General features: G+C 32.1%; 4 protein-coding genes across 17 annotated transcripts in view; 2 read left to right on the top strand and 2 right to left on the bottom strand.

Moving 5' to 3' along the window:
- The window catches only part of LOC135832189 (growth arrest-specific protein 2-like), a 44,724-nt gene extending 39,033 nt beyond the window's left edge, over positions 1 to 5,691 (top strand). The window contains exons 9-10 of one of the 3 annotated variants that reach the window (XR_010556285.1): positions 5,069 to 5,352; positions 5,461 to 5,691. Coding sequence is in view for 2 of the 3 variants with exons in the window: in XM_065345283.1 (XP_065201355.1) it covers positions 706 to 777 (72 nt within the window). In the remaining variant the exon portion in view is untranslated. Of the gene's footprint in view, positions 1 to 705; positions 2,237 to 5,068; positions 5,353 to 5,460 lie in introns of those variants that run through there. The other 2 variants (XM_065345284.1, XM_065345283.1) reach the window with 2 other exon arrangements.
- On the bottom strand, positions 845 to 10,004 carry LOC135832186 (FHIP family protein AGAP011705). Of its 2 annotated transcripts, XM_065345268.1 has the most exons (16): positions 8,587 to 10,004; positions 8,323 to 8,504; positions 7,974 to 8,237; positions 7,402 to 7,552; positions 7,066 to 7,311; positions 5,975 to 6,019; positions 5,190 to 5,357; positions 4,922 to 5,115; positions 4,704 to 4,840; positions 4,492 to 4,618; positions 4,230 to 4,411; positions 3,950 to 4,128; positions 3,663 to 3,852; positions 3,486 to 3,585; positions 3,311 to 3,413; positions 845 to 3,208 (listed from the first exon to the last, which is right to left on the bottom strand). In XM_065345268.1, the coding sequence occupies exons 1-16, from the start codon at positions 8,752 to 8,754 to the stop codon at positions 3,167 to 3,169; spliced, it is 2,478 nt and encodes an 825-aa protein (XP_065201340.1). In that variant the 5' UTR covers positions 8,755 to 10,004; the 3' UTR covers positions 845 to 3,166. The 2 variants fall into 2 exon arrangements, with proteins under 2 accessions (XP_065201340.1, XP_065201341.1); XM_065345269.1 differs by lacking the exon at positions 5,975 to 6,019.
- A 105-nt stretch (positions 10,005 to 10,109) lies between these two features.
- On the top strand, positions 10,110 to 12,036 carry LOC135832190 (zinc finger matrin-type protein 2). Of its 2 annotated transcripts, XM_065345287.1 has the most exons (6): positions 10,110 to 10,278; positions 10,364 to 10,461; positions 10,616 to 10,833; positions 10,919 to 10,992; positions 11,072 to 11,217; positions 11,312 to 12,036. In XM_065345287.1, exons 2-6 carry the CDS (start codon positions 10,450 to 10,452, stop codon positions 11,450 to 11,452), a joined length of 591 nt encoding a protein of 196 aa, XP_065201359.1. In that variant the 5' UTR covers positions 10,110 to 10,278; positions 10,364 to 10,449; the 3' UTR covers positions 11,453 to 12,036. The 2 variants fall into 2 exon arrangements, with proteins under 2 accessions (XP_065201359.1, XP_065201358.1); XM_065345286.1 differs by lacking the exon at positions 10,110 to 10,278 and having other exon boundaries at positions 10,285 to 10,461.
- Positions 12,037 to 12,312: 276 nt separating this feature from the next.
- LOC135832185 (inter-alpha-trypsin inhibitor heavy chain H4-like) lies at positions 12,313 to 26,612 on the bottom strand. 10 transcript variants are annotated; one of them, XM_065345257.1, is made up of 20 exons: positions 26,254 to 26,612; positions 21,664 to 21,830; positions 19,811 to 19,921; positions 19,478 to 19,616; positions 17,529 to 17,637; positions 17,203 to 17,360; positions 16,629 to 16,829; positions 16,361 to 16,532; positions 16,085 to 16,259; positions 15,317 to 15,509; positions 15,034 to 15,235; positions 14,674 to 14,789; positions 14,468 to 14,558; positions 13,899 to 14,030; positions 13,647 to 13,742; positions 13,303 to 13,491; positions 13,082 to 13,138; positions 12,878 to 12,993; positions 12,625 to 12,773; positions 12,313 to 12,527 (listed from the first exon to the last, which is right to left on the bottom strand). In XM_065345257.1, exons 1-20 carry the CDS (start codon positions 26,410 to 26,412, stop codon positions 12,422 to 12,424), a joined length of 2,838 nt encoding a protein of 945 aa, XP_065201329.1. In that variant the 5' UTR covers positions 26,413 to 26,612; the 3' UTR covers positions 12,313 to 12,421. The 10 variants fall into 10 exon arrangements, with proteins under 10 accessions (XP_065201329.1, XP_065201331.1, XP_065201330.1 ...); XM_065345259.1 differs by having other exon boundaries at positions 13,303 to 13,398; positions 26,254 to 26,611; XM_065345258.1 differs by lacking the exon at positions 13,082 to 13,138 and having other exon boundaries at positions 26,254 to 26,611.
- Between the last annotated feature and the right edge of the window lie 262 nt (positions 26,613 to 26,874).

The following is a 26,874-nucleotide window of genomic DNA, read 5'->3' as shown; positions in this document are numbered from 1 at the left end:
TTTCATCATTTCGAGTTTTTGATCGAAAATGGAATTATGCAAACTTATTTTTTGGATCCTGATTAGCTGGTAAAAATAAATCAAGCGTAGTTTTAAAATGTACGGCGCTTTTCTCCTAATTGCTAGTACAAAAGATTCTCTGAATACAATTTTGTCTCAAAATTCTAAAAGACAGGCAAAAACAACAGTAACGTAGACCCAACAAAATGTTGCTAGAAGCTCAGAATCGCATTTTAAATCATTTTTCAAAAATCGAATGTGTTCGACCTTCCCTTTGCTTCTTCCCACGAGTAAAAATTAGAAATTAAAAAAAAAAACAACATTGAAATTATGTAATTTGATCTCATATAGATAGTGGCCAACATCGATGCTTATATGTATGTAGATGTACATACAATACCTACATGACAAAAAAGTAGTTATTTCAACTTCGGTTTTGAACTTTTGACTCTCACAATAACTCTTTTTATACAACAAGGACCTCATATACAGTCTTTTTAGCCTTGTCAAGTACGAAATAAGTTTTTGCACGATACTGGCTTCGAAAAACATCTACGAAACACTCAATAACGCCGAAGATCCTTGGTAAACTGCACGCGTTTTTCCCAAGTGTCTTTTTATGACCAGACACTCGCCATTGAGATACTTTTTACTACGTATTTAATTATATAACAAGATGAAATTATGAATATTTACCTGTTATAGGCTAGAAATCGTGTACGACCATACAGACGAACAAAAGGAATCCTCAAAAAAAGAATAACATTTAGATTATAAAAGATTAATCAACAGACAAATTTGCAAGCATTTATCCGGCTCCCATTTTTGAAACAAAACTAGATAATTCGGCACAAAAATCAGAATAAAATTTAATAAAAACAATTACGAATTACAAAAACTTTATAGATATACTTATAATATCTACGATAAAAATACTTGAAAAAATAATCCCCGCTTACGAATGCAAAACAAATTTACGTAGAAAGCTTTGTGACAATATTTTTCTTCAATGTATTTGAGCAACGTTTACATAATAATTAAATCTTCATAAAACTTATCTCATTTGTGGCAGAAAACTTAGATTTATCACTAGAAAACATCGATAAAGTGTTGAAATTTTTAATTACTTATAGAGCAAGAATTTGGACGATATAAAAATTAATAACGAGTTGAGTGGTATTTGAAACATTTAAGTAGAACGCAGGTTTTAATTTTATTAACAATTTTATCAAACGAAATTGTTACTTTAGCACATTTTACGTGAACTGATAATTTTTCTTTTTTTCATTTCATTTCATTAATTCCACACTTATCTTTAAAATCACCTCTTTGTAATTTTGTAATATTGAAATACTAACATTAAAATTTATTAAATTACATACATAGTAATTTGAAAATTTCAACTTAAACTAATGTTGAATTCAGTTCACTTCCAAATTAAATAAATAATATGTTTCAGTTTAGTTTTTTTTTTTAAATTGATGAACAGATTCCACGACTTTGTGCTATCGATTTTGGTAAAGAGAATCTTAATTAATTGAAAATGTCCTGAAAACAGTAAAATACGTTTTACCGTTTAAAAACAGAAAAAAATCTAAAAACAATAATTATCTACATAGTTTTTGAACAGAGACATACTTCACTTTTTCAATTACGAAAAACGGAAAAAAGCTAGTATATTTTTTAATTAAAGCGAGGTGACGAGTTCCCAACTTCTTCGTGCTACATAATGTAAAATAGACCTTACGACTAAACTTGAATTAAGCGCTTAAAAAATACGTTTTAAAAAATGAAAAAAAAATTGAACATGGTAACTTGAAAACAACATCGAAAAATTTATCAAAAAGACAACTATTTGGACGGACTTGGAGAGTGACAAATTACAATTTTTTGATTCATAAAACTCGTTGCGCGAATAATTTAGCTCAAAATTTGAACGAAAAGATGATTAAATTTTTGAATATAATATGCAATTCAAGAAAAATACTTATAACAAAAGAAAATCCGCAGAGATATGAATTTATATGCTTCACTAAGAGATTTCTCTCGTTGTTTTTTTTTCATGCTAATGCTTACTAATAACTACAATTCATCCAAAATTAACTGCCAATTTTTTAAGATAAAAACAACCTTAGCACTACCTATCGAGAGTAAAAAATAATAAGTATTTTGATACTTCCCAATTCGTCATTTTGTTAACTTGATAAAATAGTAAACAACAAAACAAAAAAAAAAATTCAACAAATTAACTAACATACACATTAGACAACAATAACTTAACAAAATGTCAATGAAATAATATAAAAAATTAATGCATAAAATGGTTGTTAAACAAATTTGTGTAACACTTTTAAAATAAATATTAGGCCTTTCGAAACTACCTTATTCACGCTAAAAATAGATAAGCCTAATAAATACATTAAAACTTAATTTACAATAAAATATTGCAACGAAATTTTTGTCGTAGGGTACTTGAATCGATCTTTAAATTTAGGCTCAAATTTCCTTTTCTCTTTTGAAATTTTGAAGTAAATTTAGCAAAAACCTGCCTAGAAATAAAAACAAATAAAATAATTGGATCTAGTTGTCTTTTTCACCTACGTAGCGACTCAACAATAACATTAATTCACTTTTCCCACAGAAAAACTTGATTCCAATAAGCTTCAAACATTTCCATCAATTCAAGTACGCTACAAAAAATAATTAACTGGTACTTGCATTAAAAATAAACATTCATCTTATTCCTACAATTAAAAAGAAAAGAGCTATTACAAGCAAAACAATGGTAAATTTGTATACTGAAGCAGAGTTCCTTATTCTATTAAACTAGAAACAGAAAATTACTTCTAAACAACGAACATTAGTAATACGAAAATCAGTAAAATTTACTACATACCTAGCTTACCTACATAATAACTGTTGATATCTTTGAAACTGACGAGTAAAAATTGTACATTTTTTCCCTTCAAAAAAATAAAAAAAATTATATTCTACATAAAATGGATACGAAAGTCGAAAAGTGCTCGAGTCACATGAATCGTAGAGGTACGTTAAAACATTATTCATTACTATTGTACGTATTCTATGGTAGGTCTATTATATACGTATATAAAATGGGAGAAAGTTTATTCGTAGCTTCGTGTTCAAAATTGTACTGAATTCATTATTAACTGGGTTCAATGTATAATTCACAATACGTTTTGAAGCGCTACAAAGAGAAAAAAATAACCATTATAATAGAACCAAACGCTCAGACATCCTTATGAAAGAAAAATGCATTAGTTTATATACGTATGTAGTATCGTAGTACCGTATGTTCTTGCGATATAGCAGCCAATTCTTTTAACCATTCATTAACGATGATTGAACACAAGATTGTATGCTTCATTTCAGCATTATTCCCCTTGATATACCTGTTTTGAAAAATAAAAAACGATTAAAAACCAATTGACGAAGCGCAATTAGTCATTAAAATCAATCCATACCTGTAGCATCCGTTACCGACAGCTTCGACATGTTCTAGATTTGAATTACGGCGAAACATGGCGCCTATAGCTACCGAAAAGCTTTTACGTTTGCCATCGCCTATGTAGAAAAATCAACAATACCGAGGTTACGCAATGAATCATGATCAAAACACTCCAAAAAATGCAAATTATTACCTCTTGAAAAAGGCTCGTTTGGTGATGTATTTGGCAGACTGGCTACTGATTCTGAATTAGGTCGTTTTTTCGAATTATTCAAATTTTCTATTCTTTCGTTGAGGAATATTTCAGCTTCGGTGACCAACGAAGACAGGTCGTTTAATTTACTCAAACGGCTTTCAATTTTTTGTTTCAGTAGCCCGAGTACCTGAAATCACAAACATTAAAAATCTTACATTTGTTTTCATGAAAGATAGGTATATGTACATAGTACACGGGTAGTTTTCATGATGAAGAGGACTTACTTGAAATAGAGACTTTATACAAGGTTGAAAGACTAAAGTATCATCTAATAAAAACGAGTAAAGTAACGGTTGAGTATAAATGGCAAGACGAGATATTATACCCGTTAATCTCAAAATTATATAAAAATCACAATTTAATAAATCTTCTATTTTTTGAAAAATTATACTAAGTAATGGACCTGAAAGCAAAAAAATTGAAACATTTAGGTAACTTATGGACGCATACGAAATTTAAAGAGTAGTCGAAACTCGAAACCAACACAAAAATAATGATACATACCTATACAAGGAGTAGTACTGAATACATCGTTAGATGATTGCTTTTTCGGAGATTGGCTAAGCTGCGGCTTATTAAATATTTGTTTCGAAAAATCAGAACAATATTCTAAAGTTGTTTCACTCCCGCATGGAGAAGGTGGATTGGTACGTCTATCATCCAAAACGCTTTCGTCGATCAATATCCTAGGAAAGCAAAAAAAACAACTTTTCAACAATGAAAATTCAGATTAAGTGAATTAAACGTCGAAATCAGCCACGCTTACCTGTCATTATCTCTAAATGCTTTAAAACTTTCGTATCCGCTAGAACCATCATCTGCAGAAGGAAGACTGTTAGGTTCAAGTTCGCTGTCGCAGTTCGGTTTCACATAATCTTCGTGTTTCACAAAACCTAGATAACATTCGAACAGGTAATTAAATACTTCATTCTACGTCGAATAGCCGATATCGTTATCCTATTTCACATCGTCAATTACCTATTTGTGGCGGATTTTCACCATCGTACGGATACGTCCAGTTGACGGTGGCTTTGGAGCACGACAGAATTTTACTTCTAGCATGCCTTAAGTAAATATGATAATCGCTAACACTGCTATCTAAATTATCGTTACATCTGAAACAGGCGACGATTTAATTAACAAAACTAATTCAGATAACGTCACTCACTTTTTCTAGAATAATCTAATCAACTAACCTAGGAATATTGAGCATCAAGGAGAAAAATTTTTCAGCAGATCTACAATACGGATCGACTCGTTGAATACGACTTCTTTGCGAAAACATGATATGCGTACATGGTATTAGATGTTTCAACACTAAATCTAACATTATATCTTCGCAGTTAAGATCAATCAACGTTTCCAGTAGAGCTAACGTTACCACACTTAGCTGAAAAATAACAACGGAAGAATTAACTCGCATATTTGCCGCGCACAATTCAATCGTTTGAAGTAATAATTCACCTTGGAGTTATGATTCAGCCTCTGTATCAAGCTATCTATGACACGTTGCCCGTCAACTTCGACTTTTAACAAAAATTTTATAAATGCGTGCAATAAGCCCGGATGTGTGACTGAACGGATTAATAGCTCGAAGTACGCCGTTGTAGCAATCAATTCTTCTTCGGTACTCTGTTTTTAAAAAAATTACACATAATAAATAATATGATTGTAATAGATATCTAGAATTACTAGCAAAAGAAGGTATCATGCTAATATGCGAATTATTTTTTAGGTTAAAGGAAAACCAAAATATAAGAAGCGATAATTTCAGCACAATTGAACTCAACATAAGTAATGGAAACTACAAATATGTACTCGAAAAATGCAAAACTACGCGAATAAAAATTACTTAACAATGATTGAAGATGCTTTCATAAGAGCACTTCACGCATTCGACTAACACGAAGCTTTTCAATCATAATAATATCGTATTGTATGAAACCAATAAATATTTATAAAAATGCGTTCGTCGATTTATGAGCTAAATATTGATATAATATATTTTTTAGTACGTATAAAAAAGCAAGGTACATCATGAAAAGCATTTCGATATTCATTTTAATGAATTTTTTAGTGGCAAATATATATTGAATAGGTATTGTACAGACGACATCATGCACACAGAATATACATCTTGGAGATAATACAAGCGCGATAAATAAGATATTTTCAGTAATCGACATGCATACGAAATTTTGAGCGCTGTTTGTTAAAACAAGCATGGTTTAAAACACTTGTGTACTGACCAACTGAAGTGGGGTATCATAAGAACCATCATTTGCCACATACTCCTACAACATAAAAACATTTTTACTTACTTAATCGAGAACAAAAATTTTTCAACGAATAAAAATTTTCATCTTTAAAAAGTTGTAAGTATGCATAATACAGGCAAAACGGAGACGAGGTTACAACGTAACGTTACAATCAGATGTTTTCTCGCGAGTAGCCATCGAGATGGAGAAAAAATTAATAATTCATAATTCAAGTTGAACGCAGTTAGAATAATTGTGAAGATTGAATTTTAAACGATTTCAAACAATAGCTAAGTCAAGCTCTTAAATGCTCCATACAATTTCCATTTCTTAAGATTCGTTCCATCTTATTCCCAAGGTATTGGGTGCATGTAAAAACTGATTCAGTTCTTTGTTTCTTCCGCCCCCAAATTTCGTATTAACACCGAGAACTAAATCCCCAAAAATATAAATTTGTACAAGGAAAAATGCTGCTAACGGTAATTCATAATTATCATTTTTTTTTTTTTTTGATATTTTGACAAAAATTCTGGATATTTAATGAATCACGAGTTGATATCTAACCAGAACGACTCGTACATATTTATTATCGGTCGATGATATCATCGGCAACAACAACTGAAATGACTAATTTGTAGACTACAAACGTTTCCAATTTTCTCATCCGCACATTTCACCCAAGTAACTGATTATAAAATTGTAACACCCCAAGATTGGAATAAATGCTTTAAAAACAGGGTCATTTCGAAATTTTTTGCGTTCGACAACACCGCATAAGCTTGAAAAATTAATTTTTTGTTTAGTGGCGTAAGCACAGAATTTTTTTTATTAATTTAGTCAACAACATGAAGCAAAATATCAAAACAGAAGTAACAAAATGCACGATTTTTTCTCATTAAATCAAATACAAACTAAAAAGCATTTTTTGGAAGTTCATCATCAAAAGTGTTACGATCAATGTTAATGCGATACCTAAACCAGTCTTTAAAACTGTAATTTATGTTAAATTTTTTAATCACGAAAGCTCTGAAAAAAGAAAGAAAATATACTGATCTCAGAACCAAATAAACAATCACACTCACTTGAACTAATGCAGGACCCATGACAGGAACCAAAAATCCTTGATAAATATAATCATATAGTTGCGCTTTGATACTCGGGTGGCAAACTTGAATAACGACATTGCAAAATTCCAACGAATTCATGAAATTCGTCAGCTCTTTCATTTCGTAAACATCGTCCGCTGCGAATCGAAACCAATCGGGCGACTCTACGTTCAATTTACGAGGTAACAGCGAATACAATCCATTCAATCCAGCAGCCAAAACCTGCGTTAAAATTGGGCATCGTGCAGTTTTTATTCAGATAATAGGACGATGAATTAAGCTAACAGACTCTTGGAGGGAAAATGTGTTTACCGGACAGATATTCGGTTGAGATGTAACATAATCCGCTATTCTGGCATTGTTTTTCGATAAAGACATGCATAATAACAACGAATCTCGCGCCTGTTCTCCGATTATACCATCTCTATGAACGAACTGGACCAATAAGGAGAATATATCGAATCTAAAACACAGAAAAGAAATCTTCATTCAGCGTAAATTCATTATGAGCAGAGTTTATCGTTTTCTTTGATAAAATAAAATTATAGAGAAATGCAAACACGGCATTAATAGAAAAATAAGATCGCATTCATATCAAATATTTCTCGTGACAGGAACGTTTGAATTACGAGCAAAACGAATTTTCAAATTTTCCATTCTCTAGCTAGCTTATTTGTGAATATACACGGTAATTACTTGCATAACATATTCATGAGAAATAAATCCGTCATAATTTGGGTATTGTTTTGAAAAAAACGAAGGTCAACGGAGAAGCTTACGTGATTTCATTTCACACAGCTCGCGCTACAGAAACACGTAATTGAATTTTCGCCAAGTTTGCACATCTGCCACTTTCGAGATAAGATTACAGAAACTAGACTAACCTGAATTCATTTTGTTCGGCATCGCAGTTCGAAGGCAGGAGTGAATTCAATAATTCGGTTTGTTGAGAGAATAAAGAACATAATTGATTTAGTAATATGACTAGCTTTTTCTCTATGTCGACCGGTAAACAATCACCATTAAAAGAATTCAATAACTTAATCAAAGGTTTTAAAAAAGCATCTCGATTCAAGATCTTGTTATGAAGGTTACTAAGTAATACTTCGTAGATACGCAATTGTTCTACACGTAAACTGTTGTTGTATCTGAAAAAAAAATCCAAGAAATTGAGTTCATATCCAGAAAACTATAAATGAATTATGAACACGGATGAGAAATGGCATTGTTTACCTTTGCGCATTGACTGTCCAAATGCAAAGGCATTCTAGATAATTTTCACTGAGCAAATATTCAATACAGGAATTTACAATGCAATCTGAACGCAGTTCAACTTGAATTAAGTTTAAAATTTGATTCAGATGATTTACCACAGTGAGCACATCGTCATGTTTCGGGTCAACTTCAGTGGACAGCTGAAACATTGCAGTGGCCTATGTTAAAATATTAATGTTATTAACATTTTTTTATATAAGTTACAAGTATTTCTAATCTTACGTCGTATTTACAAATGATTTCGAAGATCTGCTGCCAGTGTTTCTTGAAACTATCATAACAAGCTCTCAAGTCAAAATCTTTGAGGTATGGTTTATTATTTTGAGCATTGTTATTATTCAACGGTTTGATCGTACTTATCGTTGCATTATTTCTTTTTATCCAACTCATTACGCCGAACAACAAATGAGTGCATTGTAAATGGAAACACTAATTCATTACACTTCGGTAAATACTTTTGGAAGAATTGAATCACCCGTAAGTATTCTTTGAAATACAGATTGACGAGTCGTAGAACTTTCGAAAACGTTTGAGAACGAGAACACAATATACATCGGAAAGATTCCAATTACAGATCATCAACCTGATCAACCAAACGAAAACATGAAGCGCATCCAAAGAACAATGATATTAAATAAGATGATAAATAATTATGCAGTTTTCATAATTAAAAGCTGATGGAAACGTATAGACGCACATACACAATTACACATTTACAATTACACGCTACGGATTTAAGTAAACTTTGTAACAACGTAAAAGATACACGCTTGGGACGATGAAACAATCCCACTTCTCTTTTTAACCAAATTGATGAAAAAAATGAACTTTAAAACAGAAAATTCAAAAGTTTGCAAACAAAACACAGCACAGATTTGAAATGAAATAATTGAAAATCTGGAATCTGGAATGACTAGACGTTAAAGTACACTAGTTTTTTTTTCCGGTGCAAAAACTCGGAAGTCATCGGGTACAGTCGGAAATACTTCGTTCGACTTGTTCTATTTTTCTAGTGTGATAACTGATAACTCAAACTCTGTTCTGCTTTATAAAGATGAAAAGAAATTATATAACATTCCATTACGTACTACATTTCCATAATATTAATCGTTAGATGGTTCAATTATCATCACTTCAAGGTAGTTTTTTAATAAAGTTAAGCCCGACAGTGGTGATACTTATCGTTCACCAACTGTACATACTCCACAAAACATAATATCATATCACATAAGTACGCAAATTTGGATTATATGAGTTGAAAAACAATTGTTGAAAGCTCGGAAATACGTAATAATCTACTTAATTCAACTTGTTTACTGTGTTTTCATATTTTCATTCTCAGTTCGCGGTGATTATGTCAATAATCTTCGCATCTACAGTGACAGTGGTTTTTCAATCAACATCAACTATCGAGTAAGTTCATATGAACATCATTAGTATGCTTTAGTTGTGGAAAAATACTTGACATCAAAAATTTGAATTTGAAAAACCAGTGTCAGGGAAGATCATCATTGATAAAAATAATAAAATCATCGCACCTTACGAATTACGATGAAATGATAAATACAAGTTGAACGAAGTACCTCCGACAATACCCGACGGCTTCCGAGTTTTTGCACCGGAAAAAAAAACTAGTGCACTTTAACGTCTAGTTCTGGAATGGATGGAATTCGGAATGTTGTTTTGGAAATGGATGTCATCCGAACGATGAACGAATTGATTCGAACACTACAGTTTGATTTTGTGAATGGAAATGACTTATATGCTCCATCCTTATGGACAGTGCTTCAACATAACATTTTTAACCGTAACAGGAACAGGAACCATAAATTCATATCAATTTTTTTTGATAACAAATTCAACGCTTGTGAGTTGTTGTTTTGTTTTATTTTATTGGAGTTGGACCTTTTTTTGGTAAGCGACATTCCTATATCATCGTTTTCTTCATTTTAGTTCATTTTTCTTGCATAAATTTTTCTCTTCTTGCACTTATTTACAGAAAATTTGCCATTGTCTAGTTATAAAGTTAATTAGTTATCTCAACTTTTACTCCAACTCGTATTGACGGTCGCCTACTATAAAAATATGTACGAAAACGTAAGTATCATCTTCACCATATTTTTAATGTGGAATTCTGATTTCAGTGGAAAACATCTTTATAGTTTTCGTTTTAGGTTTAAGTGCAATCACTATCGCAATAGTTTCCAATTGCTTATGTTAATTGACCAGTTAATTTTATGACATTTCGTAGACGGTAGAAGACCATCGTAGGAAATGGGACAGAGCAGAATTCGAACGTATAGCTGCCGAACGGCTTGCAGAAGATTTAGAAGAAGACGACAAAGATCGGAAAACTCCGGCCGTTCGTCGAGAGCTTTTAAAACAGAGAGATTACAAAGTAGATCTCGATTCCAAGTTGGGAAAAAGTATTGTCATTACCAAGAATACCCCATCTTCGCAATCGGGCGGGTAAAATTCATCATGCGTGCATATTTTTTAGTACTAGCAGTAATGATTAAGATATACGATATGTAATGTATATTTCTTTTTTCAGGTACTATTGTAATGTTTGTGATTGCGTGGTAAAAGATTCTATCAATTTCTTAGACCACATCAATGGGAAAAAACGTACGTCATTTTCGAGTACAGATTATGAAAATGAATAGCGAAGACACAATTTATTAATGAGAGGCTTGATTGTTTACAGATCAGAGAAATTTGGGCATGTCAATGAGAATAGAACGTTCTTCGTTAGATCAGGTTAAAAAAAGATTCGAAGTAAACAAGAAAAAAATGGAGGAAAAGAAAAAAGATTACGATTTAGAGCAAAGAGTCAAAGAGTTGCGTGAAGAAGTAAGCACTTGATGTTTCGCTGTTTATCTTTCGCATATCGCATATTTATTCTTCTCATTCTATTTTTCAAAAACCCCTTGCATTCTCGTTGTAGGAAGAGAAGCTGAAGGAATACAGGAAAGAGAAAAAACGCGAAAAGAAACGGAAAATGGAAGAGGAGTTGAAATTGGATGACGACGACGATAACATTGCATCTATAATGGGTTTTTCGGGTTTCGGAGGTTCTAAGAAATGAAGCTTTTCAATTTTCAATTTGCCATTTCATCTGATCTGGAACGAACGTCATCGAAGACCTAAATAACAATTTAAAAATGTTAGCTACTATTGGAAATATTGTCATTCGCTGTCAACTATCATTAGCCGAGGTATGGCATATATCTATCAGAGTTTTAAGAAACATGATCAATGTTGACAAAATTTTCTACTATTTATTTTTTAATTTCAAAATGACTGAAAACAGTCAAATTGAATTTTTTGACCATTGTTATTAATACGCACTTGCAGTAAGAAGTTTAATTTTAATCAAAAATACAGAATTTCAACTATGTTTTCGAATAAGTGATTTTTTGGCGATATAGCTGCTTGTGAACTATGATTTTTTTTTCAAATTGATTTCATTTCTGAAAAATTATAAGATATTCGTATACATTTGTTTCGTTAATGCCATTAGACTGATTTGATGGGTTTGTTCTCATTTTTGTATCACGATAAAAAGTTTGTAAATATGCTGTTGTAAAAGTTGAACTTATTATATATTACGTATATTACCTATGTAGAAATTGTACTTTAATGATAATAAAGGGGTTTTTAGACGTTTAATTATCTACACGTTTTTAATGAATAATTATTTTAAAAATCAGCTACGCTCATTAATCCATCCAATAATGGTTATTAGTCCCCATACGGGAAATGAAACATACAGGGTTAGATTTTTGAATAATTTGATAATTTTGAAGTTTTTTTAAACGTTTATGATAAAGATATATTCACCTATCAAACTACCCACAGGTTTTGAAGTTGCCCCATCATCGTTATGCGATTAGAAAATCGTAAATACATATATACGATTTGAAACATCAAAAAGTAAATACTCGATGGTAAAAAATAAAAATTTATTTATTTATTCACTTCATGGCTGTATCAAAACTGTACAAAAAAACAATTAAATAATAAAAATTATAATATCAGCATACAGTTAATATCATTATGCGTGAGAAGTAGTTGGCACCGTTGTTGTAGTACTGAAAGCTTCAGTTGTCGTATTTTGAGGTTTTGGTATAAATTTATTCGGACAACAAATTCCTACAAATCTGTAAAAAAAATAAAATAATAATTATTATATTTTTGAAATAGGTACTGTTGAAGCGTCGCTTCACGTTAGATTAGTGAAAATTCACAAGTTATTACCTTGCATCGATCACGCATTGTTCTCCGTATGGTACAAAGTCTTCAAAAGTAGAAATAATTTCACGAATGACACAATGAGCTAAGTGACGGCAATGTCCCAAAGTGTTGTTGCTATTAGGTAATAAGCAAGTTTGGAATTCTGTGTTGGGCTGCAAAAAAAAAAAAAATAGTTTTTCGACGATTAATAATACTAAAAGAGAGGAGGCTATACTTAGTAGGATAGTATCTTTAAAACATGATGATTGAATCTCACCAAATCGCTTTGTCCCACTGAATAAGTATTATTTGATGAAGGGAACTTGATGTCGGTTACATTTTTTAGCCAAGCAATGTCGGTAATATTCAACAAAACATCAGAATCGGCTTCAGCTGGAAAAAAGAAATACATATGATGGTGAAAAGCTGGTTCTAAATTAATTGCATCGAATACATGTGCATTAAAGAATTATCGTCTTACCAATGAAAGTAGTTTCAATTGGTTCTTCTTGTACTAGGAAAGAATTTGGATAAGAAGCTGGAAATGACAAATTTTCTTTTAGGAGGTTAAAATAAAAACATATTTTTCAAAAAATTCATCATCTCTGAGATTATTTGTATTTGTGCATAACTTTATAGGGATGGCTAAGATTTATAAGACGATATTTCTTCTTTACACGGGTAAAATTTTAAATTACTAACTCGTGGTGGTAGGATTATAAGTTGTACTTTTATATTTCACGCCAGCTGATGGATTTACTGATGTTCTTAGTACTTGGTGCAGTGGAAAGGAATTACCTGAATTCGAAAAAGCGTTTGGTTTTGAGTTACTTGAATAATGCGATATTGCATGTGTTGCATATTTTTGTTTCAATATTTGTGGTCGAAGTCCTGCACATACATGTACAAACAATCTCGAGAGTTTTAAGAACATCGCTCCTCTCAGAATAATCACACCATTTCTGACTATGACTTCGGAGCAATTTTTATCAGCGAAACTATCATTCTACTGAATATAAAAATGCTATTTTAGCATATAAATTTACCTGCCGACATTGGAGCTGGCAATCCAGGTGCTGCTGCAGATGCGTAATATAGGTTGCCCGGACCTCTGAGACCAACGGCTGAATTCAAATAGTTAGCTGCAAACAGACACAAATATACGCCATTCAGTCTCCTGAGTTGTAAACTTCCGTAATTTTATTTTGAATGATTTTTAAGCGACATGTATGTGTGTGATTTGTGTAGGTATATGACTCTAGCAGCATGAGCAATTTGCTGTGTGAGGAAGCTCTTACCTGACACTTTTAGTGAGGTACCGCCAATCCTATTTGCAGGTTGTGCGAGTGAAGAAGGCGAAGCATAAGCATACGAGTAAGATTGTAAAGAAGGAAGCATCATTTGTGCCGAACTGCTTGCCAAATCTGGACCTAATGCCACGAGTATATTATTGACAAATTTTGTTGTCTACGTTTAACGCCAACTCTCTCATTTTAATGTTATTATATAATATACATTCGTGTACATTTGTGGTCATTTCTTTAATTTTGACCTAATTTCATGTAAACTTCAACAAATTGAGGATTTGTTTGAATTTTAGTTTTCTATTTTGATATCCTTCTTCAAATTTTAGTACTTTCCAAAGACATAAGTAATTTGATTTTGATGATTAAAAACAAATTTATGAAAGCCACCAACATTCATATAGGTATATAGGTACTAGGTAGGTACCTATTACATTGTTATAAAATAACCATGACCCGGTGCATTATGAAAATTAGGCGTGCGATGTAGGTATATTCCTTAATCCATTGAATTAAATTTATGATTTATTCTCAAGTCGCAGCATTCAAAACACATCACTTACTTTCAGGATTTTGTTGATTGTGAACATCAGCATTTGATGTTTCGTTTGGTTTCCTCACAACCAATGAAGTCAATGGTGTTACAAATGAATACTGTAAGAGAAAAATAGGTAAGTTAACTCTTTCGCCTTTTTCGAAAAATAACGAACTAGATACACAGACTTTAGAATAAAATCTGTTGATCTAAAAAAAAATCGTAGGTACAAACCTCCAGAGATAATTTCAATGCTTTCTGTTTATACGTTGAATTTTTCTCGTCACTGAGCAAATCTTTATCTAATAATTCTTTGATGTATAAATAAGCCCATAATTTTTCTAAGTGTCCTGAAAAATTAAAAATAAAAATATAAATAAAAATTCAATGAAGCATTTGAATGAATCTACTATTGAGACTACATACATTATAACTTATAATGGGTAGGTATCTAAGTGTACATATAGCGATATTTTTTTTTTTTTTGCGATAGAAATTTTATTTTATACATATTGGGAGCACAACATTGTGGCACACCCCCACCTCCTCAACGCTCCACAAGACTTTTATGAATATAGCGATAATTATACTCGCCTCTAGTTTTATTTACGGGATGTAATTCATGATCGATGATGATTGGTGGTAGTATTTCAATGCAGAAGAATCCATTTGACGATTGACCAGTTAGATTGCCATTAATGGTTTTTGCACCTCCGGCCAATCTACCAGCTACTACTAATTCCGACCCGTTGAATAAATTATTGAATACTGATTTAGTTAACGTTTCATTCGAGATCTACATTATTAAAATGAATTTTAACTTTCAATAATGAATGTTTAAAATAAAATAGGTATGCGAATTCGACCGGGTTTTTACCTGTCCAGCAACATAGTCAAAGCTGACATTTGATAACAAAGGTGAAGCGACTTCTTTGTAGAAATTCTTCAATTGCAAGTGAGTATCCGAAGCAACATAAATATTTCTAGCAAAACCAGAATTTGATAGCGATAATTTTCTTAAGAAGTCATAATCAGCACCTTGTCCAAAAGCTAAACTGAATAACGGGTATCTGAAAAATAAAAAATGCTTAAAAATTAGTTCTACGTAATAAAAGCACTCAAGATACGATTAGGTAATTAGGTAGGTAGGTATGCAAATATTCCATTTCCGAATTTCTACACACAAATGGAATAAAAAATACTTGTACTTAAAACAGATAGAGGATTCATCCTATACCCATATTTTACTGCAGTATTTACCAAGAAATTTTACTCATATTTTTTTCATATCTATTAATTAATAAGCAAAAGTATACCAATATTATCTACGTGTTTAGTCAAATCGACTCATCATGTTTTTGTTTATAATTTTGAAAAATAGATTTAAAAAAAAAACTCGACTCAGCAATAGGTACTTGTAATTTTATATCGTCACGAATTGCGAGAATAAGCGACAATGCAGAATTTTCCATTCCTATCAAATTATACTCATACTATATGTGTAGGTAGGTATACGTTTCCTTCTCAAATCACGATCTGTGAATGAAAACCATTCATATGTTTTTTCGTCAAGGTCATATCATTCAACGCTTGAATATAAAATTCAGTTCTATTTGAATTCTGAAAGGCATTTTCAAAAACTTACTTGTCGACGTTTAATTTCTTGACAGTTTTTACAATTTCATCAGTATCAGACATTTCTACATTCGGCTGGCCGTCCGTCAGGAAAATGATTAAAGGTTTGGCATTTTTCGAGAATTCTTTCTGGCCCCAATGAGCGATCTGGAGTGATTTTCTTAATGCGGCAATAATATTAGTACCTGAAAAAAAAAAAAAAAAATGAAAATCAAGGTTACCAGCCAATTAGGCTAGTTATGTCCTTATTATCAACTAAACAGTTCGAAGGAACCGTTTCACTTACCTCCGGTTTCATTTAACGATTGGGCGAAAACTTTAGCTTTGTCGATATTTTCTTTGGTGGCAGGAATAATGAAGCGTTCGCTGATTTCAATATCAGGTGTAGGAGTAGTCCTCTCTTCATTGTAATACCAAGTTGGAGATGCTTCTCCGACAGTACCATTCAAAGTCCACAGCTGTGAAATAAGTGAGATAGGGGTTGCAATGAGTACCTGCCTACTCATTTTTCGAATTTATCTCAAAGTGACTGATTATAAGTAAGTTGTACATACTTGAACAGAGTCGGAAAACAAAATCAATGAGAAATAGTCTCCTTCGCCGATATCGCCCAGAATTTGTACCAATGCCTCTCGTAATTGTTCAATTTTTCTTCCTCCCATCGATCCACTGATATCCAAAGCGAACAGGACATGTTTGTTTAATGTTTTCAAATCACTCGGCGCATAGAAATGGACGAAATAACCTTCATCTAGCTAATAATAACAAAAACAAAATATCTATAAATAACAACGAAAAATAAATTTTTTCGCTCTTTTTCGACGTTCGTGTCAAAATGAATGTCGATTAAAGGAAATTTCAACAGCTGTCTGCACCTACTATTTTGATTTCAGTTTCAATGCTTCATTTACATGAGCTTATCGACCAACGTGTTTTATTTTTATCCTCGTTTAATCGATACCTTGAATAAAATTCGTAGAATCGGTACAACTTATTTTTAAACGAGACAGATAAATCATTCCGTCGAAGCGAAGTTTTTCTCACGTTTTACAGTCTTACGCGGCATTAAGCATAGAATATCTACTGATACCTATTTATCGAAAGAAAGCAAAAAACATTTCCATTTACCAAAATTTGATTTGGGTTTGAAACACGATCTACATCATAACGAACGATGAACTGTCCTTTAACGCCCGAATTTGAAAGTTGTTGTTGCTGTTCGGTATTTGGACTCCAAGTAACTTTGCCTGTTTTACCAGATTGTTCGATAGTTGCCAATTTGTTTTCTGAAACAAAATTTAAAAATTGAATCATTAAAAAATTCCAACAATGAATTTGAAATTGAAGGACATTGAAGCCTTTAAATGTTACAAAAGATCATCGAAAAAACGTCAATAGACGTTAATAAAATTGCATACCAAGGTATTTGAAGGGGATCTAATATTCAAACTTACTCGTATCAGTAGAGTCGATTTCGTTGCTGGTTTTCAAGTCAGGTACTTGTAAAACGGTGATATTCGATGATTCATCGATATTGACTTCGATAGCCATATTTTTTACGATCTAAAAACCAATGAGAACGAAGCAATTACACATAAGAGTTGGAATGCATTCGAATTTCTTTTTAATTGGTTTTCCTCTTTAATGAAGAACGATTAAGAAAGCAGAAGATCCAAGCAATCAGGTTTAGAACTGGTATTTCTATCTACCTGCTAGGCGAAACTTCGAAACGAATAAAATGAAAAATTCGAAATTTAAAACAAAAAGGTCGAGATTCGAGAATCATTCATTTTAGTTATTTGAGCAGGCTGTACATATATAGGTACCTCCTCAAAACGTAGTTCTGTTAGAAGGGCTCTATCGTTTTAAGAACTGAAAAGAAAAAGTCAATAGATACTTAATACAACTTTGAAATTGAAGAATACCTACTAAACAACAGCGCAGATTGTATAAAATTTCAGCATTAGGTATAAAAATTAAAATTTTATATTTTTTCTACGTTAAAAGAATTGTGACCGGGTAATTTGAAACCAATAAATTCAAAGTAATGTCCGTCATGAACAAATTTTTTTAAAATAAAATTTTGAATTCTACCAGAGTTGGTGCTCGAAGCATAATTTTGAGCTTTCCACACGTAGGTAATTTGTAGATCGAACCGTCATGCTGAGAAAAAAAAAGAGAACATGGCAAACAGTTTGTGGCGACCCATAAACAGAAAGTACCTCAGTGACAAAAACTAATTGCGAACTTCAAGAATTTTAACAACACATGACTAATACCCAACTTCTTCTCCGTCAGGTAGAGGTACCTAAATAGAAATACGCGCACATAAACCAGACGAAAGCCATTTGCATATTTACATCAACGTACTAAAATTTATTTATATTCATTGATAAATGAGATTTGAAAAAAAAATAGAAGACTCGAAAGGATAAAATTTACATATATTTTACTCGTATAGCCGGCTTTAAAGCCATTAAAAAATTCAAATTCCGAACAAAGTACAGAACGGAGTTTACGTCATCCAACCTCCGCCTCTGTATCAACTTTTTCTTCGTATAGGTAGTTAATAGCCTAATAGCTAAACTGCCAATATTATTCAAATAGCGGTGTTTTTCCGAAAGTACCTCTCTCTCTCTATAGGTACTAAGTACTCATCCCGTAAACGGAGATAAGTACCGAAGTAATAAAAATCATAACATTGTATGCATCGCGATAGGTATCTAATCTATCGATAGTAAATAGATTTTTCGCTATTTCATATTATAAAGAACGAAAAAAAAATCCCCGCATATATTTTTTTCCTATAGTGATTTACATGAATGAATGTGCACAAACATCAACCTAATTAAACCTAATTACCAATAATGCGTGCAATTTCAGGAAATTTATGTATCACACAGACATTAGCGAAGCATCGTATGCTGTCGGATTTTAGCGCTCAACGCAATAATCTAAGGATTCGTAGGTTAGGTTACTTCATCGGCAAATGACTCATAAAGCAAGTTAGACCAATCCGTGCACGAATCTTATCTCGTACCTAACATAATTTCACACTTTATCGCGTACGTGCGTCTCGTATGTGATGTACTTAGAACATTCTATGAAACAATTACTAATTATCTCTAAACCGTCGAAAACATACCCGAAGATGGTACCTATTCTACAGTAGGTATTACCTACATAATTATAGGATGTACTCGTAGCATGCAGATTACCCTTATTCGCAAACAGTGTAGATACACTCGAGTACAAGAATGTAAGCCTATCAACCAAATGTAGTATGTACCTATACCTAAACCTACGAAGTAAATCACGCCGCGAAAATTTTACCTGCTGTCTTCTGTTTCCTTAAATAATCGCGTTATTAAAATACAACCGCATGTTTATTAATAAAATTTACCTGTCCTGGATTAACATTTATGATATTCTCGTACAGACCCAACGTCCTTGCGAGTAATTGTTCGTAAGTCAAATTGAAAGTTACTTTGCTTAGTGGCTCAACGTTCACGCTGACGGTAAATACATTCGAATCACGTGCGCTGAAAACATTACCCATCGCCGGTGATATAAACTTATATAAATAGGTGAACAATATCTATGTTCAAAATTTTCTATTACACATAATTTAAAATTAGATATACCACGTACAATGAGGCAATTACAAAAACTCCACAAAAACGTGTATAACGTCCTTAAAATCGTCGTAAAAATTGAGTAGCTAGTAGCTACCTACCTTAATTCTACATGACCAGCAGTTTCTCCTCGATCTACAGCTTCTTGGTAGTCTTTTTTGGCTTCTTCTTTTTCTTTTACATAAGCTTCGTATACTTTATCTTTGATTTGCCTAGAAAATAAAAGGGCACTTAAATTATATTACACGTTTCATAACATTATTTCCATACAGGAATTTGCCTTATCATTTGAAAAGTAAACCTATCTAATAATATCGCGAGAAATCAATGTTATGTCATAATGAACTTTGAGATAAAATGCCTATTTTAATTAGTGCATGAACGATGTATGACCTCAATTTTAGAAAATTATACCGAAAGTGTATATTTCATTCGATTTACGAATGGTAAGGTTGGAAACATTTGACAAACACAATTGGATGCCTCTAACTAACACCAATTCTTACTTGGTCCGTGGAAAATGCAAAAGTACCTAAACGTGTCAAAATCAGAATTAATCGGACACTCGTAATCACTATCCTCACTATGAACAAACAGATTTTCTATATCAAATAAATGAATTCGTAACATCTCGTACCTACAAAATTCACTGCTGGAGTTCAACTTCTGCATTCCAACAAGTTCACAAAAATTTTGTGGCTTTTTTCCAGTCATAATCCGAAACTTCCTACGAATTTATGAGCAGAAATTTGAATATTTATGTCTGCCTTACAGTTAGATTTTCTTCAATCGTAAGTAAATGTGGAAAAAATGTAAATTAAAAAAAATTCTGCCAATTTCCATAAAATTGCAATTTTAAAATTATAAAAGGTAGAAAAAAAGGTAGAAACAATTCTGTTGATAGGAAAATGTGAGAACTAGTATTACAAATCACTTTTATATTTTATCAGGTTTTCCTCACAGTTAATTTTTTTAGGTTTTTATCAGTATTTATGATGTAAGAAATTCCAACAATAGTTTCAATAAAGAGAAAAGACAATTTTTATTTCTTATTTTACTTCAACGTGCATGAATAAACCACCACTAATTGTCAAAATATTTTGTTTTAACATGGTAACAAAATCTTTCGCTAGGTAATGAGATTTGAGAAACGATCGCACTATTTAAAAAAATTCCACGATGAACAGAAAGTTTTCTATGTATGTATTTGGAAAATCCATTGCAAAATTATTTTTCGAGTATTTGAAGAAGACGAGCAATATTCTGTCAACTTTTAAAATAATTTTGAACATGCCTATCTGTGTTTTTCTATAGGTAGATATATTCGTGTTATCCAACAGGGTTTACGCGGGCAAATGCCAATCAGAAAACATACGTAAGCCGATGCAGGATTTTCTCCTTTTTTGGACTCAAAAAATGGTTTGCCAGCTTGGTTACGACAAAGTATTCGATATTTCTGGAGACCCTACTATTTCTTGAAAATGAGTTTGATAGTATTAATTAAATTACTACATATCATTTTCGATATGTGGAGGTACCGAGAAGGTAGTCTCAATAAGGTATATACAAATATGTACATGAATCAATGATTTTACTTTTAGAGACTTCCTACCTAAAAGTTACCCGCTCGGAACCCATCTCTTTACTTTACGTAGTGTCTAACAGTAAGTATATTTGTAAAATTAATGTCAAGTAGCTTGACACTAATAGATCATTAACTTTTACTCAGAGTTGATCGAGAGTTCAGCATTAAATTTGAAATGTTTCCAAAATTTGTCGATCGAGTAAAAACAGCAAAAAATTGAAATAAAATGAAATAAACGAAAAGACGATTGTCTCAAATCGATAAAATACCTACATTCGCGAGTACATCTGATAGAATAACCAAAAAGTTAACGAGGCACTAATCAGTAACCAAGATTGAAATAGAAAAACAAGTAGCAAATATACTAACATCAAGAAACCTGAAATGAATGCCGCATCAGGTAACGTAACTGTGAATGCGATTTCTTGGGCAACATCAGCAGGATTAGCCACTCTGTTGGATACAACGGTGGTAGCATATCGATATTTAATATTTGACGTTACAGTAAAACTACTTATATTCGGTTTTGTATCATTCTGTAACATAAAGGAAAAAAAATCATTATAATAACAGCAATATATTTTTCGTAGTAGGTACTAGGTACGGAAGGTACATACAAAATTAATCTTCGAATAAATACATGTACCTATAAAGCATACAGAATAAGCATAAATCTGTGTTATAGGATCATTTGATAAACTATACTATATTTTTTAGTCGGGTCATGGACCATGGCATAGCAATGAACTATGAACATATAACGCACCTATCAATATCGCAGAATTCATTTTAATAAAAATACCTCAAGGTTGCGAACATTTTCATTGTATAGTCAGGAAAATGATTTATATGTATTATTACAAATTATAATCTTTAAAAACCCAACTTTCTGGCATGAGTACAAAGTAACCTGTTGATCAAAAAAAAAAAAAAAAAACACCTCTGAATATGTAGGTAGGTAGGTAGGTAGCTAGGTACTTATGTACTCTCGTATATGTAAAAAAATATTTACCTATTTAGGTTTTTTTTGTTTTAATTTTTTTTTGTTGAAAAATCAATGATACACTTCTTCTATAAGAATAAACTAACATATAGGAATGGTACATTTTGAAATCAAACATTGTTCTGTATTAAATAAACCAAAGAAAGTTCAAAACTCAAAACATTGAAAAAGTAAAATTTAGAAGTAGAGAATTTTTAATATTGTATTGAGCAATTTCGACATCATTAGATACAATGCACAAGGTAATAATAATACGTAGGTGTACCAATTGGTTTTTTAAAAATAAGCCGAAACTGCGAAAGACACAAAAAATTCAAAACTTCAATGAATTATGATGTTTCATGGAATTTTTAATTGATAATTTGACATTTTAAAATTTTTAATCGGACACTTGGAAAATTTTTAAGAAAAAATTACGTTTTATGTACCCACTTATTTTTTGATGAAAATACTTTCTTTTTTTTTTTTGATTTTTAAAGAATGTAATACTATTAAGAATGGACTGGACTGATTCCAAAAAAAACTTATTGAACAGATAAAAGAAAATAAAAACAAAAATTAAGTTCCATACCTTACTTGCTTATTGACAGCAAATTTTAATGTCGCCAATAAAAATTCAATTGTTTCAATTTTCCTAAATTGAGAGTTATCTTATTACTAGGAGATTAATATTATGCCAACATTTTGAGGAAGCTGCATACGAAAAGTAAAATGGAATTATTGAAAAAAATTATCTTTTGAATTCTTATTAATTGAATCCAAATTTAGACTGACTTTCCACTGAAACTGAAGGCGACTACTCGGAATTTACGAAATTACCTACTTCAATTTTGACGATAAGCTACACCTTCGCATAACTTTTTTTCTTCGTCGTGCCCGGTTGTATCCAAATCCAAAGTATTGACATCCACTTACCAGACACCCTGAATTGTATATTTGTAGATTACTCAATTGGTTCCACAGATACAGAAAAGGAAGTTGATGAAGGAAAAAAGGGTGTCGGGGAAGGGGGTTGTTTGATGTAAAACGTAAGTACGAAAGCGAAAAATTTACTTTTCGCGGTATTGATTTTAATTATTCGCTCGAGAATGATGATACGTTTTGAATTTGTTTATGGTCACTTCCCGTAGATATGTATGTGCGATTTATTTGCACAACGTAACCTTAACTTTGAATAAATAATGCAGAAATGAGGTCGCACAAAATGTCGAAAAAGCAACACGTTGCTGCGGAACACGCTCTTTAGTTTACAATGCTTGTCCATAGGTCAACGATCTCATCGTCAGTGTTTTAAAGTATTACCGCATTTACCGCGTAGTAGGTATTATTCAACGTTCTATGCAACGAGGCAATTTAAAATTGAAAGATACAAACTAGAGAGAAAAACCAGCCACGGTTATACCTACTACAACGCGAAATCCGAGATCTACCTGTATGTAATTTATATCCTTTGACGACTTATCGAAAGGGCGGACGAGGGCAAGGGCGAGGGCGATGTTACAATTTTTTCTTTCCAGGTAGGTACCTATATCGCATTTGTACTTAGCCGACATAGACTCAGGTATTGGGGAGGGGAGTGGAGAGGTAGTCTTACCTAGCAACACAGGTAGAAAAAAAATATTGAAAAATCTGGTTTAAGACGACGAATTTGAAAAACATAAATATCTACTTCGTCTCGAGATAATCGAAAACGCGTGTTTAATTCGACACAAGACGCAAAACGAGATAAGTTAAAACTGATCGTGACATTTTATCGCAAATAGAAAATGTGCACAAGATAATGTAATAATTTATTTTAAAATCTCACGACTTGTTACCTACTACCAAAACAAACAAAGATGAAACTTGATCATTGATAATGAACATTCGTCACAAACTATCGACCAAATTAAAAACATCCTGAATTTTTTTTGAGGCGGCCTTGTAAAATTGATTTTTTTTTGCATGGTCATTTTGTGAATTTGCGTTTCAAATAAATAAGGGGCAAGAGATTTAGAAATGGGTTAGCGAGAGTTTAATAAAATATACCGACATTTTGAACAGAAAATTTTTCAATTATAACATGCTTCTGTTTTCTTTCCTTTTCCAAAAAAATATTTAAATGAAAATCTGTTATTTTATTGATGCTGACTAATTTGATAATGCATATCTATCAAAATTAAAATAAACTGAAAGACGGAATAAAAAAACAGAATCAAATTTTCAAACGTTGGCTTAATATTAAGTGCATTGGTGAAATTATTAAAATATCTCGTATTCTAGAGTTCAAAATTGCCAAATTAACAAATCAATTTTGAATTTTACCGAATCTTTCCGGTAAAGTTCAACTAGAATATACGAGACCTTTTAATAATTTCACCAATGCACAGCTCCCTCTCCCACTTCCCGAATCTAGAAGAAGTTCAGAATTTTCAACCAAATAATCATTAATGTAGGTACTGTACTATCTACGTAATACCTATGTACCTATTATACCATACTATATGTATACGAGTACCAGCATCAAGATGTTGGGCGTCCTCTCGTCCACTTTTAAATTTACCCTACAGACACTAACTACTCGTACGTTTATCAATGTTACAATACATGTATTCTTGAAACAATTAAGAACCTGAAACCGGTAAGCGTTCTCACGATGAAACCGACAACATGAAAAATAGTGTAGGTAATGTTTACTTATTCGGTAGAAAAAGGACGAGAGAAAGAAAACGCCTAGCATAGAAAAAAATTAAACCTAAATATTTTCTTACAATGTTCGGCTATCGACTTGTCTTCATAAACACCATAAAACACACGAATAACTCATTATGCTTCTGTTGTTACCTACCTAATTTTGCTTTAAGAGAAAACGAGGGTAAGGGTGAATCAGACAAAAGGAAAATGCTATTCTAAAAAGTGAAGGAGTTGGTACTTACGAGAACCTAAGTACGTATCTCTTTCTCTATCTTGTGTAGGAAAGTCTCAATGGGTGTTAATACAAAAGTAATTTCAACACTTCCTTCAATAAGAGTTTTGAATGCATCATTAGATCACTGTCACTAAATTATGAATGAAAAGAAAGGATATGGCTAATTTTTAAAACGGAAATTCCTCGGTGTTAAACTTAATTTTGAAGATTTTTTTGCAACCGTGTTTACTATGAACGAGTGTGCTTACTTACCTACCTACCTACCTATACCTACTTACTTAAAACATCTTCTATTTGTCAAGTAAGTACTTACCTACGTTAGTACATATATATTATAAAATCACAATGTTCAGGATTCAAACGCCTACCTAATGTACCCACATGTAAAATATGTACTACGTGCAGCAGGTAGGTATACTTATTTTCCATTTATTTCAAAGTCGTATTTCATTTTATTTCACTGGTACTTGCTAATTGGATACATGTGCAGAAAATTATGATGTACCAATGTTAAATGATAATATAATCTGTGTACAGATGCAGACATATGAAGATTCGAACTAATCAAAATTAACTCACTTATTATCGTATTAGGTACGATGATTAGTGTGTCTATAATGTTTATGTTAATTACAGAGTTTAAAATTCACCATTTCTGTCCTTCGACCCCACTTCTTTTCCAACACATACTCACATACATCATCCATCTATCTGCTAAATTTTGTCTTGAAGTTGAATAAATACAAAGAAAACAGAAATATTTCTAGTATACCTTCCTTAATTCCTTCAAAGAAAATCGGAAAATAATTGCCAGAATAAAATTATCGATATCAGCCCTTTTCAAGTCCATTTTGAAAATCTAGACTACTCATGTAAAGGTCGTATGCATGGGTACTCCAGATGCAATTGAAGTGAATTAGAAAACTAATCAAATTATAGCATCAACCTAGGTAGGTAGTAGGTACTAGGTAGGTAGGTACTGGATGAGTTTTCAAAAAACAGAGCACCTATTCAAAATATACCTAAGTAGAAAACATGAAATACTTACTTTTGCTGGTTTGGTGCTGGTTTCTGTAACATCCCTCCTTTCTCGAATTAAGTTTTCTTCTTTAATTTTCAATACGTGTGACATAGGTACACACACCACAAATGAAGTTAAACATAATAACAGCCATGTCGAAATGGCTAGTTTACGTAAAGTTAACATACTTTGAGATCACAGTTACTTCCTATAAATAAATTAAAATAAAAACTTATCACAATAAAAGCCGAAAAAAACCACTCGAAAATTAACTCTGTATCGAATCACTGCACAGAGATTACACCAACAGCAAAAACAAAACCAAATGAATTGCGAGCAGGTTTCATACTGCTGATAAGACGACCTTACTACAATATATAACGTGTATGTCGGGCTCGGCCGTTCCTAACTCAACAACATAGAGTCATTGGGATTCCCGTCAACCCGTCGACCAGTCCCCACCACCCCTTTTCATTCCCGTATACTTAAAAATTTTCCTCAACGAAGATCGACACCTCTTCTACAGCATAAATGCACAGAAGATGTTTGGTTTGGCACAGTCTATCGAAAAAAAATTTATTTCTCATTGACGCAGGCGTGGGTGGAATTTACGTCGTAGAAAAAATAAGCACCTTCGCTTTGCGATTC

The sequence above is a fragment of the Planococcus citri genome, chromosome 1 (assembly GCF_950023065.1).
Source record: "Planococcus citri chromosome 1, ihPlaCitr1.1, whole genome shotgun sequence".
In the NCBI taxonomy this organism is placed as follows: Eukaryota; Metazoa; Arthropoda; class Insecta; order Hemiptera; family Pseudococcidae; genus Planococcus; species Planococcus citri.
The sequence above is the reverse complement of the archived record's forward strand: the minus strand, read 5'-3'. Positions and strand labels throughout refer to the sequence as shown.

Bases quoted from the DNA above. Each gene is read 5' to 3' on its own strand.
- LOC135832190 (XM_065345287.1), top strand. The intron at 10,993-11,071 runs GTACGTCATTTT...GATTGTTTACAG, and splicing joins CCACATCAATGGGAAAAAAC to ATCAGAGAAATTTGGGCATG. The intron at 11,218-11,311 runs GTAAGCACTTGA...TTCTCGTTGTAG, and splicing joins TCAAAGAGTTGCGTGAAGAA to GAAGAGAAGCTGAAGGAATA.
- LOC135832186 (XM_065345268.1), bottom strand. From the start codon at position 8,754: ATGAGTTGGATAAAAAGAAATAATGCAACGATAAGTACGATCAAACCG. The intron at 5,116-5,189 runs GTGAATTATTAC...GTTATTTTTCAG, and splicing joins GGCTGAATCATAACTCCAAG to CTAAGTGTGGTAACGTTAGC. The intron at 4,129-4,229 runs GTATGTATCATT...TTTTGCTTTCAG, and splicing joins CAGTACTACTCCTTGTATAG to GTCCATTACTTAGTATAATT.
- LOC135832185 (XM_065345257.1), bottom strand. From the start codon at position 26,412: ATGTTAACTTTACGTAAACTAGCCATTTCGACATGGCTGTTATTATGT. The intron at 15,510-16,084 runs GTAAGTTTTTGA...TTTATTTTTCAG, and splicing joins AAGAAATTAAACGTCGACAA to ATACCCGTTATTCAGTTTAG. The intron at 13,492-13,646 runs GTAAATTTATAT...ATGTATGTGCAG, and splicing joins GCCAGCTCCAATGTCGGCAG to GACTTCGACCACAAATATTG.